At 50.6% G+C, this 21,110-nt stretch overlaps 1 protein-coding gene across 4 annotated transcripts in view; it reads left to right on the top strand.

Annotated features, from left to right (window-relative positions):
• Sptb (spectrin, beta, erythrocytic) overlaps nt 1–21,110 on the top strand; it is a 127,195-nt gene that overhangs the window by 78,627 nt on the left and 27,458 nt on the right. For all 4 annotated transcript variants that reach the window (NM_001433972.1, XM_087553266.1, XM_087553267.1 and 1 more), the window contains 17 exon segments: nt 613–693; nt 987–1,102; nt 1,585–1,697; nt 2,450–2,637; nt 4,255–4,372; nt 5,002–5,160; nt 6,170–6,472; nt 7,080–7,230; nt 7,842–8,712; nt 10,180–10,317; nt 14,775–15,531; nt 15,891–16,093; nt 16,184–16,274; nt 17,187–17,333; nt 18,622–18,885; nt 19,192–19,398; nt 19,817–19,906. In NM_001433972.1, the coding sequence (NP_001420901.1) occupies nt 613–693; nt 987–1,102; nt 1,585–1,697; nt 2,450–2,637; nt 4,255–4,372; nt 5,002–5,160; nt 6,170–6,472; nt 7,080–7,230; nt 7,842–8,712; nt 10,180–10,317; nt 14,775–15,531; nt 15,891–16,093; nt 16,184–16,274; nt 17,187–17,333; nt 18,622–18,885; nt 19,192–19,398; nt 19,817–19,906 (3,997 nt within the window).

Genomic DNA, 21,110 nt, shown 5'->3' with positions numbered 1-21,110 from the left:
TGGAAACCCGCCATACCCTGTTTCCCATTGGCTCCTTGCTTCCCCTAGGACAGTGTTCTCAATGATCCTGATGCCGTGACCCTTTAATACCCAGTCATGTTGTGGTGACCCCCAATCATAAATTATTTTCATTGCTACTTCATAACTGTAATTTTGCTACTGTTATGAATCACAGTGTAAATGTCTCATGCAAAAACTCTGATATTCGACCCCTGGGAAAGGGTTGTTCATTCCTGGTAAGGCGTCACGACCCACAGGTTGAGAACCTCTGCCATAGAGACTGCCATCCCCAACGGGGCATCAGACACCAGTACCCCAGAACTATTGCAGGCTTAGTGCAGCTAATTCAAGTCTGTCTTGACCCGATTCTTAGGCCTGAAATTCAGGATTCCTTTCCAAAGTCACTGTGGTCAGACTCTGGAACCTGTTGAGTTATGAGCCACAGTTTACGGGAGTATCTTTGTGTGACTTATCGATGTGCTCTTACGTTGAAGCAGCTCCAGTGGGGCAGGCCTGTTCCTCTACTAGCACTTGGAACCTCAGCTCAGACGCCCACTTGTTTGGGGCCTCAAAAGAATTTGTTTCTTAGTCTTAATGTTTCTCTTAATGCAGCTACCCCCAAGTCAACGTAACCAACTTCACCTCCAGCTGGAAGGACGGCCTGGCCTTCAATGCCCTAATTCATAAACACCGGTACGGGGACCCCTGGGGCTGGGGAAAGATTTGAGACCTTGCATGTAACTAGAGGGCAAGAGGTGTACCTCTGCTGACTCTCCTGTTACCCTGGGCCCTCTGGCTTCCCTCGATTTCCCATCATGCTGCTGCCCTCTTCCAAGCTCACAGCTCCCCTGCCTCTTGCTCTCGTGTCTCATTTCTCTCGCCTTCCCAACTCCCTACATCTGTCTAGCATCCTTGCTTTACGTTGCAACTGTCCGTGCCTAGGACCCCATGGCCACGCCATCTTAACAATCAGCTCTTGTCCTCAGGCCTGACCTCATTGACTTTGACAAGCTAAAGGACTCCAATGCCCGGCATAACTTGGAGCACGCATTTGATGTGGCCGAGCGTCAGCTGGGCATCATCCCACTCCTTGACCCCGAAGGTGAGCCACACTCGCTTTACCATTCCGCCGCAGTCAAGTGGACTCCTTCCCAGGGCTGGTCCAGGTGCCTGGCAAGCTACGGGGACAGAGACGTTGGGGTTAGGCCAGGGCCCTGCTCGTCTCCTTAGTGGTGGTAGGTTTTCTGCAGACACCTGACTTGTGGGGAGGATCCTTGAGGGGTTTGGCTAACCTTCATTCTGTGTTTGTATATTATTGTTCTGACGTGGATTCCGGCACTGTCTGAAATCAGCGGCCTCCATGCACTTCTTTCTCCTTGCTATGTAGCAGAAGCTGTCCTTGAACTCCTGACCATCCGGCCTCTGCTCCTACACCTAGCTACTCCTTTATTTCATACCGTTAGAAGTTGTCGTTTGATATGCACGGTTGAACTTCATGACAGAGGAAGTGGGGCTAAATGCTTAAAACATGACCTTCCTGGGCTCCAGTTTTGGTGCTGAGAATGTCCTGTCTCCCTCTTACAGATGTCTTCACAGAAAACCCAGACGAGAAGTCCATCATCACCTACGTGGTAGCATTTTACCACTACTTCTCCAAGATGAAGGTGCTAGCGGTGGAGGGCAAGAGAGTCGGCAAGGTACCGAGCTATGCAGTCAGCACACCAGTACTCTTCTCTGTTGTCAGCCTAGGCCCTGAGTGTGGTCTCCCTGTCCATCCTGAAAGCTTTGGGTTTGGGCCCCCAGCTGCAGTTTGGTGTGCAGGACTCCTGCTCCTCAGCTCCTCCAAAGTTCCCTGAGCTGACTCCAAAGAATATTGTTGTCTGTCCTGACGGGCTACAGTCCCATGTCTGACCATGTGTCTAGAGACCTGTGTCTCCAAAACTCACACACCCACAAGCACCACACGCTCTTAATTTGTTTTGTTGATTGTGACATCAGACCCTGAGGGCTTCCACAGTATACTAAGAGCATGACCCCTGTGCAAGTCTGATTTATATTTCCCCCGCTGCTTCTCAAGAGTAGAGAGGCTTCCGTCCATCTCTGCATGCCTCGCTTGTGTTTTGCAAAAGCTGCCCAGATAACCTTGATTCCTAATGAAGTTTGAGATGCAGCACTGGCCCCTCTAGGGCTCTGCAAACTTACTGATCTTCTATAGGATTGAAGGAGGGGGATGCTATCACCGAAACTCATCACCACAGTGCAGGAGAGGGCCGCACACATGTCTCCTCCATTCCCTTAGCAATGTGGGGTCTCAGGGAACAAACCCAACCTAGAACTTGAGAGAGAAGCAGGAGCCCCAGTGTAGTTCACACTGATGGTAGGGCTCATTGTCAACATTGTTGGTGACATTTCCCTTCTGATGAAAATGAGTAACAAGACTATTCCCTAGGTCATTGACCATGCCATTGAGACTGAGAAGATGATTGAAAAGTACAGTGGGCTAGCCTCAGACCTGCTCACCTGGATTGAGCAAACCATTAGCGTCCTGAACAGCCGCAAGTTTGCCAACTCATTGAGTGGCGTCCAGCAGCAGCTACAGGCCTTCAGCACCTACCGCACTGTGGAGAAGCCACCCAAGTAAGGCTCTGGCACTCAGGAGTGCAATCAGTCCTTAGGGGGCTGAAAAAGTCAAGAGCTGAGGGTTGTGTCCTATGAGGTGTATCTACGAGGCACAGCCTTGAGTTCTAAAGCAGGACATCTGTCACCTGCTTCATGTCCTACTTGGCCACCCCACTTCCATGCCATCCAGCTTACTGACACTGATGAGTAACTTTTGCTCATAGAGAAAGAAAATGCTTTTCTAGGCTCCCAAGTCCAACTGGGGAGCCATCTCAGGCTTCTTTGGAGAGCCAGTACTGGATAACTCCTCCTAGTAAGTCTGTCCCCATTTCAGAGCACAGCCTCTGTATTATTAGCCCCCAAGTGCCCTACATGGGGCCTTGTGATCATCAGGTATATCCATCTTTCTCCATCCCACCTGTCACTTAGCAAAGCATTAAGCCTGCTTCTCAGGAGCTCTGCCTGGCCCCACCACACATGCACATGTGCACATGGAACCATCCACACACTTGTGCATACATGTATAATGAACATAAGCACATACATGTACAACCACACATAGTTATACAGGCATGTATGGATATAGCCATGCATAAATGCTCTCACAAAAATTCACAACTATGTAACACATGTACATGAACACATGCACGTGTGGTGCACATAGGAATGCAGCCACACATATGCATGCATTTGCAAATATGCACACATGCATATATAACCAGGAATTCCAGGCTCTCTGCTGTTAGCTGTCTACCTCTGAAAAGAGGCTTCTAGTTCATCGGTGACGCCCTCAGTTTCTTTCTACCCTACTCGTCTCTCTCTCTGTCTCTATTCAAGTCTCTCAAACAGGGAAACATGAGACACCTAGCCCAGGATGTTCTGTAACCCTGGATCGGGTTTCTGGTCTGACACTAACCCACTTTTAAAGTCCTAAATTCAAAACTGATACCATCAAGACCGGTATACAAAGGTGTTAGCTCTTGGCTGTACCGATACAGTGCCTAAGGCCCCTGAAGGGCTTCAGAGCACTGAGGTATGTTAGGCTGGGCACACAGCTGATTCCTCGGTGCTGTGCTCAAGGGTAGAAGTGAATGGACTCTTGGTACATGAAGAAATGTGAAAGTTACCATTACTTGGACCATGTCCTCTAGACCCTATCTGGCCCTTGAGCACATCTGGTCTGTAGGACTTGAAGAATCAGCTCTTTGAGACTTGGGAAAAAATTGCTTTCCATGCAGTATGTTCTTGTGTAGATCCTGCCTCTTCTAAGGTTTTATGGACTAAATCAATGTGTCTGACAAGCCTTCCTTTGTAGGACAGAAAGGGTTTTCTTTGTGTGGGTTGGAGTTACCAGAACATTCCGGTTAGCAAATCCTTACGGAAGCAAATGAATGCTCTGGTAGCCGTTGCATTTTCTCTGAATTGAGTTGTAAAGGTGCAGATTCTTACCAACCCCTGCCAGTGAGTGTCAGATGTCTTAGCAGGAAAGCGGGCCTATCTTGTCCCTGTCCTTGTCTTTAAGGACATGTGCTTTGCTTTCCAAGACCCACGATGTCAGGGTCTCCATGTTGACTTCACCAAAGAGTTTGTCTTTGGGGACCTCAGTACCAGTATCCCAAATTCTCTTCCCTACAGGTTTCAAGAGAAGGGGAATCTGGAAGTCCTCCTGTTCACTATCCAATCCCGAATGAGAGCCAACAATCAGAAAGTGTACACGCCCCACGATGGGAAGCTAGTGTCTGACATCAACAGGGTACTGTGACAGTTTCAATGGCCCATCTGAGATGGGGAGATGGGGTGGCCACTGAGCAGGGCCAGACCTGGTCACTTTATTTGGCATTAATTACGTGCTGGCTATTTAGGGGAGTCATCTGAACATCTCTAAAGAGGTCAGACTCTACCCCCTGCCCTTCACATTCTGGTCTCTTTAGGCACTCAAAATCATTCTTTGGGGCCGTTTTCGGTAGCCTGTCCTCTACGAAACCTTGAGTTTGTCTTTGAGTCTAGAATGTTAATTTCTTATGACAAGGGAAGTGCTGTGTGGTGTTTCAGAGGTTTGGAGCCGTAGCACCATCTGGAAGCTCTAATAGAACAGAGGTGGCTATTTAGCCGCCAAGGATTTGCTGAGCACCTACAGAGGTGGAAACCATTATATTATTAAGCCAATGTCTGAGGCAGGCTTAGGAAAGTGAACCTGGGAGGTCTTTGACTGGTCTGGCCCAGACAAATACCAAAGGACTGATACTAAACTTGAATCTGCCACCTCCTTACCCCATAGTGGCAGGACCTCCCTAGATTCATACATCCAGTGTCAGGTGAAAGAGAGACAACCCCAAGAGCACATACTCTTCCTGTTCCCCAAGAATTCTCTGCCTCATGCAGGCCTGGGAGAGCCTAGAGGAAGCAGAATACCAAAGGGAGCTGGCCCTGAGGAGCGAGCTCATTCGGCAGGAGAAACTGGAGCAGCTGGCGCGGCGCTTCGACCGTAAGGCAGCCATGAGAGAGACGTGGCTCAACGAAAACCAGCGCCTGGTGACCCAGGTAAGGGGCACAGCTTGGCGAAGGGGGGAAGTGCTGTCGACCACTGCTCTTGATGGAATTGGAGCCCAAGCCAGTCTCAGCAGCAGCTAAATCAACCTCTTCTCAGCCTTGCGGTGCCCATCTGGATCAAAGCTACATCTGAAGAGAAAACCTCAGGATTTAAGTCTCTCTCTGCCTCTCTTTCTAGCTCATGCTCTCATTGGAGGTCCAACCCTGGACCTTGAAAAATACAAAGCAAGTGTCCCACCACTGAGTTACACTCCCAGCCCATACAAAGTCTCCTCTTTCAGAGTCTCACATACTAGAACAAGGCTCCCAAAGTATCTTGTGTTGGCTGTAGCATCAATAGACCCAAGAGTCAGAGTTGACATTATGGTTCTTCTCTGGAAACGGTTAAATCAGAGGTACTGGTGAGATATTCAGAAACTCCGCCTTGGGCTAGAGGCAGCAGGGGACAGCAGAGGTAACACCTTTTGGTTTCTTGGCCCCCCAGGCCTGGGACATATTTCACTGGCTAACAGTGAACCCCAGGGCTGATTCTCCATCAGAGCATCTGTTCCCTCCCACTTAGAGCTCAGAATCAAATTAAATTCTGTCTGTTAAGGGGGTAGCGAGTGCTCTAAGAGCATTGGAGAGCGTGCGTGTGCCCCAGATAGTGTGGGGGTAAACCATCTGTTTGCAGTGATGTGTTATCCTGGTGTAGGCAGCCCCTCCTGCCCAGGATGGACAGATCCTCTCAAGACGCGGTGGGAGGACTCAGCAGACCCCCAGAGGAGTCTGTAACGACACACCTGCATGTGTGTTGCAGAGAGTAATTGGAGGTGTTTAGAGGTACTTGTGAGACACTGAGACACTCTTCTCTGAGGAGAAAGGCAGCTGAGACGTCTCCTTTGTAGAAATGTACTTTTCCCACCTGGCAGCCCTGTTTCAGGGATCCACCACTTCCGAGCCACGGGAGTCTGACTGAGCTGCTATTTTGTTCACTGTTTTTCCCTGTCCTTGGGGGCAGGATAACTTCGGGTATGACCTGGCAGCTGTGGAGGCCGCCAAGAAGAAGCACGAAGCCATTGAGACCGACACGGCTGCCTATGAGGAGCGGGTGAAGGCACTGGAGGACCTGGCCCAGGAGCTGGAGAAGGAGAATTACCATGACCAGAAGCGCATCAGTGCCAGGAAGAACAATATCCTCCGTCTGTGGAGCTACCTGCAGGAGCTGCTGCGATCCCGGCGACAGCGGCTCGAGGCCACCCTGGCACTGCAGAAGCTCTTCCAGGACATGCTGCACAGTATCGACTGGATGGATGAGATCAAGGTGGGCCCCGAGGCTGCCCACCCCACACCCCACTCTGTAGTCAGCACGTGCTTCCTTAAACACCCGCCTCCAGTCCCGTCTCTAAATCACAATGGAGAAAGGCCAAAAATATCACTAGCCCATGTTCACAATGTTCCCAGTAACCCAGGAATCGTGGGTTAGTGGTCACACAAGCATCAACCTACAGGGATTAGAAAGGGATGGAATCCCACAGGATCAGGCACTGAGTAATTGGGCTTTGACTCTGGTTAGAATCTAGACCCTTCTGCACGGGGAAACCAGAGAAGTCTGGATCCTCTCCCTCTGCTGCAGGAGGTCTTGGGTGAAAATAAGCGTAAAATTGACCACAAGCTTTCTAAAAATAAACATGCCCAGGCGCTAGACCTTGAAACGGATGATGCAGATGAGTTGAAGTTTGAGGCTTTGTAGGACATGGCATGGAAGATTCCAGAGGGCACCCTTTTGTAGGAAACCCTACTCTGTAGCATCTCTGGTCACAAGCAGCAGTGACCTTCCTACTGTATCGGCGTCTCCCTGGCTAAGATACATGCACACACCCTAAGGAGGTGGCCTCTGTCTTCACTTGCCCTTGTCCCTCCATCACCAGGCGCACATCTTGTCTGCTGAATTTGGGAAGCACTTGTTAGAGGTTGAAGACCTGCTACAGAAACACAAGCTAATGGAAGCCGACATTGCTATCCAAGGGGACAAAGTGAAGACCATCACCGCGGCCACCCTGCAGTTCACTGAGGGGAAAGGTGAGGCAAAGGGTGTTCACTCTGTTGAGGCCTCTGATGCTGGAACCCATCCTCTGGCCCCTTGCCCACCTTGGGTAAATCTGGAGCCATCTTGAGAATTCTGCCTCTTCTGTCAGATGATGGTGTGCAGAGCTTGAGGGGTAACAGCGCTCTCCCGAGGGCAGGCTGTTTCGGCAGCCCATAACCAGAGAGACATCCTAAGGTGCCATCTGTCTTCTGTTCTTTTTGCTACTGAGACTGTGTTTCTAGGTTCTTGTCTTAAATAAGAGAGTTCTTTGCTTCCTGGAAATCTGTAGCTGAGCTGTTTCCAGTCTCACGTCATGTTATGCATGTCTACAAGAACCGACTCAACTCAGTCTCCTCATTTCTGAAGTGCGGTGGGAATCAGCTGTAATGACTCTGGCCTGTCCTTTGAGTAACTGAGAATCCATGAATCCCCACAAGACCTCGAAGCGCTGGAGACATAGCTCAGGGGTAGAGCATTCGCCTGCCACATACAAGGTCTCCAAGACCATGAAAAATGGAAGTTTTGGGATTGTGTGGTCCTGACCTGAAACTTGCCTATAAATGAATCCTTCCCTTTCTTTGTCTTTCTCCTCCTATTCCTACAGGGTATCAGCCTTGTGACCCCCAGGTCATCCAGGACCGTGTCAGCCACCTAGAGCAATGCTTCAGTGAACTGAGCAACATGGCAGCTGGACGGAAGGCTCAGCTGGAGCAGTCTAAGCGACTCTGGAAGTTCTTCTGGGAGATGGACGAGGCCGAAAGCTGGATCAAGGAAAAGGAACAGATCTACTCCTCCCTGGACTACGGCAAGGACCTGACGAGTGTGCTCATCTTACAGCGCAAGCACAAGGCCTTCGAGGACGAGCTCCGTGGGCTCGATGCCCATCTGAAGCAGATCTTCCAGGAGGCTGAGGACATGGTTGCACAAAAGCAGTTTGGACATCCACAGATCGAGACCCGTGTCAAAGAAGTATCGGCTCAGTGGGACCACTTGAAAGAGCTGGCTGCCTTTCGTAAGAAAGACCTGCAGGATGCGGAAAACTTCTTCCAGTTCCAGGGTGATGCAGACGACCTGAAGGCTTGGCTGCAAGACGCTCACCGGCTGCTTTCCGGTGAAGATGTGGGGCAAGACGAAGGAGCCACGAGGGCCCTGGGAAAGAAGCACAAGGAGTTTCTAGAGGAGCTGGAGGAGAGCCGCGGGGTGATGGAGCACTTAGAGAACCAAGCCCAGGGCTTCCCCGAGGAGTTTCGAGATTCCCCAGATGTGACAAACCGTCTACAGGCACTCAGGAAGCTCTACCAGCAGGTGATGGCCCAGGCAGAATTGCGTGGACACAAGCTGCAGGAAGCCCTGGACTTGTACACTGTGTTTGGAGAGTCAGACGCCTGTGAGCTGTGGATGACTGAGAAGGGGAAGTGGCTGGACCAGATGGATATCCCAAACACGCTGGAGGATCTGGAGGTTGTGCAGCACAGGTCAGTCAGGCTTAGCCTTTGCTCATCTTCCCACCCGAGGGCTGGGTGTCACCTCCTGCCTCTAGTCCCTCCTTTGTTACACAGTTCAGGCATCAGGAGTTGAGTTCTGGTCTGACTCCAGGGCTCTGATTCTTCACCCACTGGGACCGTCATAGTTCTGGGGACATAGGGGATTTAAAAAAATAAATCAGTTCTCAGCTACAGGAGTCTTTGCTCAGATGAATTCTGAGCACTGGAAGACAGGAAACGTGCTATGGACATGGGGGCTGAGAGGCTGGGATTCTGTCATTAACTCTCTATGCTAGTCTCCAAGCCAGAGGACCACAAGGAGCCACAGAGACCAGTTTATAAACCACAGGTTTCCAAGGCCCCTCTGGTATTCCGAGTCCATCAGCGCCCTGGATATGGTCTGGGGGCATGTTCATGCTGTGGAGGGGGTGACCCTTGCTGGGGAGTGGTGGCTTACTCAGGCTGAGGTGGTGCTAAGGCCATGGATGGGGGGTGCTCCAGCTGTGGTTAGGGGACATGCTCAGACTGTAGGTGAATGGGGTGCTCAGGCTATGGAAGGGCCTGAGGAGGGAGGAGTGGTGAGGAGATGGTGGAGGAGGCGTGTTCCAGCTGTGGATTGGGTGGGGTGGGGGTGGGGAGCTCAGACTTTGCAGCTCTCAGCAGCCTAGAACAGAGTCCGAGCATCACAGTGCAGGAGGCGCCGCTCCCTGAAGTAGTGCCAGCGTGGTCCTACTCTGATGCTGGAGCAGCGGTTCTCAACCCTCTTGGTGCTGTACCCTTTAATCCAGTTCCTTGTGTTGTAGCAATCCCAAACATAAAATTCATTTTATTTTTTGCTACTTCATAATTGTAATTTTGCTACTGTTAGGAATCGTAATGAAAATATCTGTGTTTGCAGGGGGTCTTAGGTAACCTCTGTGAAAAGGTCATTTGACCCCCAAAAAGGGATTGAGAGCCAACACTGTGTAGAGGGTGCTAGACTCTTGTCAGGGAAAGTTGGCCTTGTTTCCTCAACACCTCTCTCTTATCCTTCTCAGGAGCAGAGCTTCTGACTAGGGAGGGGAGCCTTTGGGCCAACATTTCTTGTAGTAGAACTAGGGTAGGATAGCAACCAAGACAATGCAGGTACGGTAGATGGCCCTGGGGGTGACTGACTCCTTCGTAACCCCAACCGTATAAGCCCTTTACAGCCCCGCTGCTTTACACCTTTCTGTGGAGCTGTTGTTCGTATAGTAAGGAACTGTCTCCTCGCTTGGTTCAGAAATACTAAGGCATAAAATTGAATCCTTGAACTAAAAATCGGTGTATGCCAGCATATCTGCCTCCTCTCTTCCTCCTGGAGACAAAGCATTCAGGATGTAGAGGGAGGAAGCCAAAACTGCACATCTGGAGAGTAGGAGACACCAGAGGCTCTGCTGCTGCTCATCACGCCTTGTGTTCTCCCTCTGTCCATCCCAGGTTTGACATCCTGGACCAGGAGATGAAGACCTTGATGGCGCAGATTGATGGCGTGAACCTTGCGGCCAACAACCTGGTAGAGAGCGGCCACCCACGCAGTGGGGAGGTGAAACAATATCAGGACCGCCTAAACAAGAGGTGGGAGTGGGCAGGGCATGGGTCTGGGGGTTTCTCCCGGCACCTGACACACTCGTAGGGAAATGGCCTGAGCTGTAAACATTCCAGTCTTTCTCTACCAACCTGGTTGCTAGCACTGGGGCTCCAGCAGCAAGGGGAAGTCTATGCCATTGTGAGTATCAGGGAGGAGAGAGCGTTAGTGGAGCTTTGAAAACTGTGTCTGGGGATGAAGGCCTGTGTCTATGCACATATGATAAAAGGGACATTCTGAGCTTGCAGAAATTAGGGTAGGTCACGTGCACTTGTGCCATATTTCCCCAGACATTCCTGGACATGGGAAATTGCTTTCTGAGAGTTCTTAAGTACTGTCCATAAAAGAACGTCCCTGCCTGTGCCAAAATGCCGCACCGATAATAAGACTGGCTGGAATGAAGAGAATTAGCAGGGAGCCTTGAGCAAGCGTCATGGTTGGGACAAAAAGCAGGCCCTGAGGAGCCTTTAAAGAGGGGCTGCTTTCAGAGCAGGGCGTAATTACTCGTCAGTTCCTGGAGGATCTTTGAGGACAGAGCAAATGCCTGCATTCTCTGCACACACTGCCACACGGTCACTCTGTCTTCCTAACCCCGGCCCCTCCCACATACCGCCTACGGCAGTTCACGTAGGAAGAGTCAGCTGTGAAGAATAGGCTGGCACTCTGGGGACTGCTGGGAGCCTGTAGGGAACCCCAAGCTGAGCAGAATGTTCTAGAGCCACTGGAAGAGAGCTGACCATCTCACCATCCAAAGATGGGGCCCACACGTCTGGAGGTTCCCTTGCAAGTGTGATGTGTAGACTGAGAGGGGAGCCTGTTCTCCAGGCTTCCTGAGCACTACCTATGTGAGAGCAGGAGAGGAAGAGAAGGGGGGCGGGCTGGAGCCGCTGTTGAAGTGAAGCAATTAGATGGGAAACTTCCAGGCAGCGTCATGGCATGCTGACACTTACAATGGCTAAGCCATGCCCCACCTCAAGTGAAAAACCTGAAGGTAGTTGCCGTTCTCGGGTTCAAGAAGAGCTGAGGCATGGGGTGATGATTTACCTCCTGCTAAGTCTAAGACTTGAGGGAGGGCTGGAATCCAGTCCAGCAGAAAAGGGGAGGACACTTCTCCACCATGTAGCTCACCCCATTTGAAGCAGCTCTTGGGTTTCGAATGTTTGGGCTGATCTTAAAGGATGGAGGTCTGCCTCTGATTGGCTCAGCTTTGCAGAGATAGCAAGGCTTGCCCAATTCATCTCACACTCATTCTGTACCTCCACTTCGGGTCCACTCCCCCGCCTCCGTTCCTATCTGTCAGTGTGCTTTTTCACTGTCGGTGTGCTTTTTCTTTCATCTATGTATTCCGAAACCTTTCCATGCTTAGCCCAGACAGGCTCATCTGCCTGTTGAAATGCCCCTCCTTCCTTTCTTTGTACTGGCTCTGAGCTTTGCATCCTACCTCACATTTATTTTTTAAAAGACGTATTATTTTTTGTGTGTATGAGCCTCTCTCTCTCTCTCTCTCTCTCTCTCTCTCTCTCTCTCTCTCTCTCTCTCTGTGTGTGTGTGTGTGTGTGTGTGTGTGTGTGTGTGTGTATGTGTGTGTGTGTACACCATATTTACACCTGTACCCTCAGAGGCCGGAAGAGGGGATTAGAACCGCCATGTGGGTGCTGGGAACTGAACCCAGGTCCTCTGCAAAGGCAGCAAGTGTTCCCAACTTCTCATGATGTCTCCAGCCCCTCTTACCTCATTTATAGTTCTGAAAGCTTAACACCAGGAACACCTTATGGAAATGTGTTTGGGCAGTCGCTGTGTGAACATCACAGAGTGCTCTGACATAACCTCAGGGGCATAACACATATGGTGCATATTCTGTTGCTTCAGGGCCATAGTGAGCAGAGCAGCATGAAATGAGGTTGGGACTGCAGGTTAAAATGTATTTTGTGGGGTTGGGGATTTAGCTCAGTGGTAGAGCACTTGCCCAGCAAGCACAAGGCCCTGGGTTCGGTCCCCAGATCCGAGAAAAAAAATGTATTTTGCATCCACAAGGATCTGGGTTCAATCCCCAGGAAAGTGCTGCCGTGAGATGACGATAAACACAAGTCCATGAGGCTGGGACTGGTGAACACAGCCTACTGTTCACAGAAAAGCACTCCGTGAATCCCCAGATTAGTGAGGAGCACAGTGTAGCGAATACATAAACCAGGAGTATCGTCACTCATCATGACCGAGCACAGCACAGGGGAGCAGCAGGAAGGTGAACAAGACCCCCAGTGGTTCCATAGTCCCCCCCCCAGCAGTGCCACCATCTGGGGACCAAGTGTTCAAATGCCCAAGCAGAAGGGGGACATTTCTCACTCAAACCACCACATCCCACTCCATGACCTCAGAGACTCACGTCTCATCCTAGCACAAAATGCATTTGCATCGCCCCTGAGTCTCGACACCGTTTTAAAGTTCAAAGTCTCTTCATTTCTTCAAAGTTCAAAGTTTAAAGTTCAAAGGCTTCATTTCTTAGCTTCATGTAATGACTTCTTACACTTGTCTTCTCAGGGGTGCCATTTAGGGTTTCCCTGTCATAGGCTGCCTGCGGTCAGCTGCTCATTGATACAATAGAGGAAGAATCCATGAATCCTTCATTCTTATCTTCTTCTTGTCTCTAAAGTCAGTGCCATGTGGATGACACTGACAAGTTAGGTACCAGCTTGGATTGGCCCCTGACCTCTGGAACTGTTTAAACATTAATTTGGCTTCTGTGTGTGTCGGGGGCAGGGGTGGTTTCTTGAGACAGGATTTCTTTGTGTAGCTGTGGCTGTTCTGTAACATATTCTGTAGAGACCTGGCTGGCCTTGACCTCAGAGATCCACCCATAGGCAACACTTTTTGTTGTTGTTATTGTTGTTGTTTGGTTTTTGGTTTTGTTTTTTTTTTTTTTTTTTTTGCTTTTGTTTTTGTTTTTGTTTTTGAGACAGGGTTTTTTTTTGTGTAGCCCTTGCTGTTCCTGAACTCTGCAGACCAGGTTGGCCTTGAATTCAAAGATCTGCCTGCCTCTGCTTTCTGAGTGCTGAGTGCCCAGTTTAGCAGTGGCTTTCTAGGGGCCAAAAACAAACAAACACACACCATACACCACACACACACACACACACACACACACACACACACACACACACAATTCTTTCTGCTCTCTTTCACTAGTTGGGAATTTAACTGGGTGGCTCTTGCCCTGAGGGCATCCTTTCCTTTATCCCAGTGCAGAAAAAGCCTCTACTCTGAGGCACTGATCGCCTTAGCAACCTCTTCCAACACTGCCCTGTCTAGAACATTAAGCTTCCTGGTGCTCCTTTGCTCTCTAAACCATACATTTTGTATTTCTTTCTGCCCCACTTGCTCTGTTTCGTTGTAGACCGGCCTAGGCCTAGGCATTACCAGTAATGCCTAGGCAACAGACTGAACAGACATCTAGTCTTGAAATTTCCTTCACTGAAGAAATTAGGTCATTACTTTCAAATTTAGCCTCGGGGAAGTTCTCACGACTTGGGCATTTGCCAGAATAATACAGGAATGGTCTCTAAGGCGGATGCTGTTACCGGCCTTGCTCTCCTCTGAAGCCTCTTGAGCTGGACTTCTATAGTCCGCATGGCTCTCAGCACCATTCTCTTCCAGGATCCTACTAGAATGGCTTCTTAAGCACTAATAACATTCAACTGCTTTTCTAGTCCAAAATCCCAAAGTCTTCTGAGTTCCTCCAAAAAACCCACCATGGTTGGGTTCTTCAGAGCAGCAGCCAATTTCCGCTCCCAACCTCAGTATCTGTGTCTTTTCTGCTGTGGGGATGAAACACTGTGGCCAAAGGAAGTGCTTATTGGGTTTAGTAGGAAGCTGGAGGCATGGACCAGGACCAGGAAACGAGAGCTCATATTCTAAACCCTAAGCTCAAGGCAGGAAGAGTAAACGGGAAGTGAGGCGAGACTGTAAGCACTCGGAAGTCTGTCCAACGTGGTGTACTTCCTCAAACAAGGCTCTGCCTCTCAGAGGTTCTAGAACTCCCTCAGACAGTACCACCTGATGACGCTTCCAGCTCTGGCAAAGGGCAAAACCCACAGCACAGTTTCTACCAAATATATATTACCTCCACACTAGCCAGAAGCCGAACTCTCCTAGATCCAAGACTGTTCGTAGTTACCTGAAGTTCAGTTGAACATTACATATGGCTAGGACCACACTGTTGCTGGACTCCTGAGAATCAAGAACATCTGGTTCTCTGTTAGATAGATCTTGAGTAAAATGGGGCAAGTTAATTTTTGTTTATCTGCATTTAAGTAGATATTTTTTACATTTTGTTTATTTTGTAACATACGAGGTCTGTGGGGGAAGACTGGTGGGAAATAGGGAAAGGGAACCTGGTGAGAAGAGGAACAGCGTGGTATGTTTGTTTCCCCTCAGCCTGTGTCTCCTCTGGCAGGTGGCAGGCCTTCCAGGCAGTGGTGTCAGAGCAGAGAGAGGCTGTGGACTCGGCTCTCCGAGTAAACAATTACTGTGTAGACTGTGAGGAAACCAGCAAGTGGATCGTGGACAAGACGAAGGTTGTGGAGTCTACCAAGGACTTGGGGCAGGACCTAGCAGGAGTCATTGCCATCCAGCGGAAGTTGTCAGGGTTGGAGCGGGACGTATTGGCCATCCGGGATCGTGTGAGCGCCTTGGAACGGGAGTCGCAGTACTTGATGGAGTCACACCCTGACCAGAAAGAGGACATTGGCCAGCGGCAAGCAGATGTCGAGAAGATGTGGAAGGGCCTGCAAGATGCCTTGCAAGGTCAGGAGCTCTCCTTAGGTGAGGCCAGCAAGCTGCAGGCTTTCCTACAAGACCTGGATGACTTCAAGGCCTGGCTGTCGATGGCCCAAAAGGCAGTGGCCTCTGAGGACATGCCTGAGTCACTCCCAGAGGCTGAGCAACTCCTACAGCAGCATGCAGCCATTAAAGAGGAGATTGATGCTCACAAAGACGATTACCACCGGGTCAAGGCCTCTGGGGAAAAAGTGATCGAAGGTCAAACTGACCCAGATTACCAGCTTCTGGGCCAGCGACTGGAGGGTCTAGATACTGACTGGGATGCTCTGTGGCGGATGTGGGAGAGCCGAGGGAACACCCTCACCCAGTGCCTGGGCTTCCAGGAGTTCCAGAAAGATGCCAAGCAGGCTGAAGCCATCCTCAGCAACCAGGTAGGAAGAAGCATACAGGGCTGGGTCAGGTGTCCCTCGGGAGACTTACTAGTGGTGAGCTCTTCATAGTCCCAATTAAAGGACTCTCTCTGTTCTTTCCCCATCCTGTGCCTCTGGGCCCATGTCCCAAGCTGTCTTGCTCTAGGGTCACTGGGAAGCTAAAGAAGTGAGCCTTGCCCTGCACTACTACCCTCCCTTGTAGCTTTCACCACCGCCCATGCTTACCGCCCCAGGAGGGAACAGGAGGCCAGGCCTGGGGAGCAGAGCCTCGCCTTGCATTGCTCTGTTACCTGCACAGCTGCCTGCACACCCTTGCTCAGCTCGCCCTCAGGCCTCCTCTGGAAACTTTGCTTTAACAGGAATACACTCTGGCTCACCTGGAGCCCCCAGACTCCCTAGCAGCTGCAGAGGCCGGCATCCGAAAGTTTGAGGATTTCTTAGTGTCTATGGAAAACAACCGAGATAAAGTCCTGAGTCCTGTGGACTCCGGAAACATGCTGGTGTCTGAGGGCAACCTGTACTCGAACAAGATCAAAGAGAAGGTGCAGCTGATTGAAGACAGGTACCCTACCCCAGTCCATGAGGCCCCGTGCCACACTGGAGGGCAAGAACCTCAGGCTTGGTGCTAGCGCGACTTCCTTTGACTTCCCAGGCACATGAAGAACAATGAGAAAGCCCAGGAGGTTACAGCTCTACTGAAAGACAACCTGGAGTTGCAGAACTTCCTCCAGAACTGCAAGGAGGTGAGGCCCACAGACGGGGTGCTTCTAAGATTTCAGTCCAAAGCACTCAGAGGTAGGAGGCCAAAGGACTCCTGTCTCAGGAATGGTGGCATTACAGGAGCTGGGGGGTTGGGGTACTTAGCTCGGTACTCCTTGAAGTCTTTCTGTTTCACAGTTCTTTTCTACCCTCTACCTCTAAGTCTGAAGTCATCCCTGATTCGCCCAGTCTAGGACACGGCCTCTCCAAGAGCGGTCTGAGCGCATTCCTGGTTGGAATCACCTAGAACCTGTGCAGGGCTACGTGCAAGGCTGTGGGGTCTGCTCATTCATCCACACACAGGGCTCTTGTGCAGTGCCCTGTGGGTGCTGACGCGAAATCTGGAATGCTTTCTTGAGCACCTTCATTTTGTACTGGGCCCTGGAATTAGGGAGCAAGCCTTGGTCCTGGTGCAAACAGATCGATAGGCCCCTGGGGGCAGATGGATAGGAACCTTAAGGAGAGAGTCTGCTGATGGGGTTTCCCACATGCAGTGGGGCTTTCTCTGACTTGCTCTCCCCTCAGGGCTTCCTCTCAGCCCATAACACTTTGTTTCCATCTATCTTGTCCTATCTCATACAAGCCAGACTTGGAACTGTGGGACACACAACTCCCCCTTCCCCTTATTAATTATCGTTAACCTCTTCCTCATGTAACACTTTCCTGGTGTTTATCAATCACTTATCACCCTACTATCAGGATGGATTTATCCATCTACCTATCTACTAAGAATGTACTGAGTCACTACAATGTCTCAGGCCTTGTCCTAGGCCCTGAAACTGTGGAAAGAACAAACTATCTCACACGGCAGGCGCTCTACTAAGGGAGACAGGGATAACCCCTTGACCTTCTAGAGGTATCTCAGAAACCACAGGGCTCACTCTTTCTGCCCACAGCTCACTCTCTGGATCAATGACAAGCTGCTGACGTCTCCAGACATCTCCTATGACGAAGCCCGCAACCTTCACAACAAATGGATGAAACACCAGGCATTTATGGCAGAGCTGGCTTCACACCAAGGGTGGCTTGAGAACATCGTCGCGGTAAGTACACAGTCGGGTGAGAGGTGGCTCAGATGCGCTCCTGTGGCTTAGGCTTCACCCGAGACACAGACACTGCCCTGAATCCCTCTGGGCCGTAGTGAGCTTGGCAGTGAAAATGAAACCGTTAGTATTCCTGCTGTAGCTAGATTCATTAAACCTGGTCAGAACAATTAGGGTCCAGCAGCCAGTACCCAGAGGGCAGTCATTTCTGTTAGCTTTCCGGTATTGTGCTCGAAATTGTTTGGATGGGCAAGCCTAGCAGGAAGCAGCCATTCACAGCCCTTGTAGATGAAGGCACGGAGCCCACCTGTATTAGACTCGCCATCGGCCCAGGTCAAACGTGGCAGGGGTTCCACTTAGGGGTCTTATTCCTTTGCTTTTCCTGCTGTGGCTTTCTAGGAAGAAGTAGGCTCAGTGTCCACACGAAGCCAAGCCTAATGGTGGTTAGGGCATCGCTCCGGGAACCAGACTGAGTTCTCTTCCCTGCTCTCAGCTCTTCCTCTCTGAAACCAGGACAATAGCTGTTCGTGCTCACCGACAGAAAAAAGCACTCGGGATAGTGTTTGACAATTGGGAAGCCATTGATGATACTGACCGCTATTAATAGAGTATATGCCTAGAGCCAAGTCCTATTACACTGTCCATACCCAAAACACAGACATTTATACAGGCGAAACCAGGTCAGGCAGCCTTAGTGACCAACCCGTCTCTGAGGAGAAAACACTGCTTCCGGAATTTGTAAGGGGTTCCCATGCTATGAGGCTATGAGTACCTGGATCTGATTTGTTTATTAGTTTATTCATTATTAATTTTTTTATGAGACAGGATTTTGCTCTGTAGCCCAGGCTGGTCTCAAACTCATGATCTTCTTGCTTTGCCTCCTGCGTTCAGAGATTACCGCTGTACCTGGATCCTGATAGATTTTAATCCTTTTCTTTATTTATTTCCTAGGAGAGGGTAACTGGGGGATTAAGCCTCTACCATTCAGCCAGGTCCCCACCCGACCCTCTTCTCATGTTTTGATAAGTCGTTGAGGTTCGTCTTCAGGTTATTTTGTACGTCAGGTTAGCCTCAGCTCCCTATCTTCCTGCCTCAGCTTCGAGTGCTGGTGTCAAGGGCTACCAGCCCTGACTCCTGAATGAGTCTTGAATTTTTCTTTCCGTATCTGCCCCATGCTGAGATCTCTGAATGTGGCCTTACTCAAGGTCTGTGTCAGTTCCTGCCACCTGGAGTAGTGCCCCTCCGAGGCCGCTGAAGCCCAGAGTGAGCTCTGCTCCTTCCCACACAGGAGGGAAGGCAGCTGATGGCAGAGAAGCCCCAGTTCACGGATGTGGTGTCAGAAAGGCTGGAAGCCCTGCACAAGCTCTGGGATGAGCTGCAGACCACCACAAAGGCGAAGACGGAGCAACTCTCTGCTGCCCGGAGCTCTGACCTGCGCTTGCAAACCCACGCCGACCTTAGCAAATGGATCAGCGCCATGGAGGACCAGCTGCGATCCGACGACCTGGGCAAGGATCTGACCACTGTCAACCGGATGTTGGTTAAGTTGAAGGCATGTGAGCAGGCTGTGTACACTCGGAGTGTTGGAGTAGAAGGGGTCTTAGGGAGCCAACCTGAAACCTTAAAGTGCCTCGTGATTCAGAAGCCATCTCCTACCCCTTCACAATGGTAGGACAGGAATCTAGTAAAAAGGCCCATGAGAAAGACAGGAGAGAAGACTGAGGAGAAGCATCCAGGGAACCTTCTTGGGGGAGGCCGCACTTTACATGGGTCTTAAGGATGGGTGGAAGATGGGCAGGGCTGGAGGCGCACCCTCCAGGTATCACAGACAGCACTGACACCATTTCTTGTTTCCCAGCGAGTGGAGGAACAAGTGAATTTGCGGAAGGAGGAGCTGGAGGAACTCTTTGCAGAGGCACCCCCACTGGGAGCAGAGGCAGGAGACACGGACATGAGCATTGAAAAGCGGTTCCTAGACCTTCTAGAACCTCTGGGGAGGAGGAAGAAGCAGCTGGAATTATCCAAAGCCAAGCTACAGATCAGCCGGGACTTAGAGGATGAGACGGTGCGTGGGCTGCAGCCTCTCTACCCCCAGGATTGAGGTGCCAGCTGCCACGGGGGTAGCTGGCTGCTGCCCAGAGCAATCTTGGCAGCAGATGACTGATCATCTTGCCCCTTATCTCGTAGGGCTGCTCTAGAGATTGCATTAAATAGAAAATCAGGGCAGGTACTTTGTGAGTGGGAACTTACAAGTCACTCATTAGTACTGATGGGGAGACTCTGGGAACAAGATTCCACTTTGGGATCAGGAACAGGTTATTTGGAACCTTAGTTTGACATACCTGTCTGGAAAATGGGGGCAAAATCCGAGGGGGTGCTGGGAAGAATCAGGCAGCACCTCGTCTGGCTCTTTGTGGGTGTCCGGGAAAGGATGGTTGTCTGTGATTATTATCAGCAATCCCCCTGCCTTCTGGTCTCTGCAGCTCTGGGTGGAAGAGAGGCTGCCGTTGGCGCAGTCAGCTGACTATGGCACTAATCTGCAAACAGTGCAGCTGTTCATGAAGAAGAACCAGGTGAGTCTTACCTCACCAGCGCATCTGCCCCTGCTTGCTCCAGCCTGGCCCCAGGGGCTCTGGCCTAGCGGTGATGTGCAAACGACTGCTGACAGCAGATTATTGCTCCTGATGGCAGCTTTTCAGTCTCCTAAATTCATTTGAAGTTTGATGCAGAAAGGGCTTTTGTGGCTGCAGCGAGGCTGAACATTAGGGACTACTTAGGGACTCGGAGCTACCAGACTCTACCAAGCTCAAATGAGTACCTGGCTTGGGGTGGGGTGGAGGGTTTGGAGGAGGTGTCCAGCATGCTGTCATAGTCCTATTTTTGGAGGCCACCAGCACCACAGCATTCCCTTGTCCTCTTCTGGGGCTAAGCTTGGCTTATGCAATGTCCTTCGGGCATATAGATCCTGTTCCTCCAGACACATGACCATTCCTGTGAGGCTCAACCCCATTAGAAAGCCACTGAGTTTGGACTCCGAGTCCCAGAAGCAAGCATCTACTGAACACTCCTTTAGAATGGATTAGGTACTTGTGGCTGGAATCCCAAAACTAGCAGATATGGAACACTTTTCTTGTCAAGGCTGCAGAGGGAGCCCGAGTCCTAGGAAAGTCAGTGGTGGGGCTGCAGTGGTTTCCTGCCTGGCCTGGGCCTGGCCTCAGGCCTTTCCCTAGAAATCAAGATTCTGAGTGTGAAACACTAACACTTCAGCGGGCCGTGCTTGTGCATATCGTCATTCATGTATGCTTTAAGTGCTGGAAGTCAGTGCTATGCCCACACCCTGCCGTTGCTCCTGCCTTCAAAAGGGTTTAAAGGCTTGGAGGGAATTGTCAAGATGGAGGGGGTACGAGGAGCCCAAGAGAACATACTATCCCTAGAAAGCTTTTTGACACCCACCCCCGAAAGGGGATCAAGTATCAGGACCCCTTGAAGAAAAGGCAACCCAGTCACCAGAGTGGGAGGGAAAGGCCCAAACAAGAAATACCGACATGCAGTTCAGATCTGAGCTGTAGGAATGGAGACAAACACGAGCTGAAGCGTCCCACAAGAGGACAAGCCATCCACTTGTTCTTTCACCTGGAAGAAAGACGCTGACATAAGATGGCGGTTGCAGGTTCTGAAGTTGTTTTCCTTTCCTCTATAACAGACTCTGGGGTATACATAGTCAAGAACATGGGTTTGGCCCGTGAGTGTAGCTTACATGGTAGATCCTTGCCTGCC

This window comes from Rattus norvegicus, chromosome 6 (assembly GCF_021556685.1).
Source record: "Rattus norvegicus strain SHRSP/BbbUtx chromosome 6, alternate assembly SHRSP_T2T, whole genome shotgun sequence".
Lineage (NCBI taxonomy): Eukaryota > Metazoa > Chordata > Mammalia > Rodentia > Muridae > Rattus > Rattus norvegicus.
Note: the sequence above shows the minus strand (reverse complement) of the source record. Positions and strands in the feature narration are given on the sequence as shown.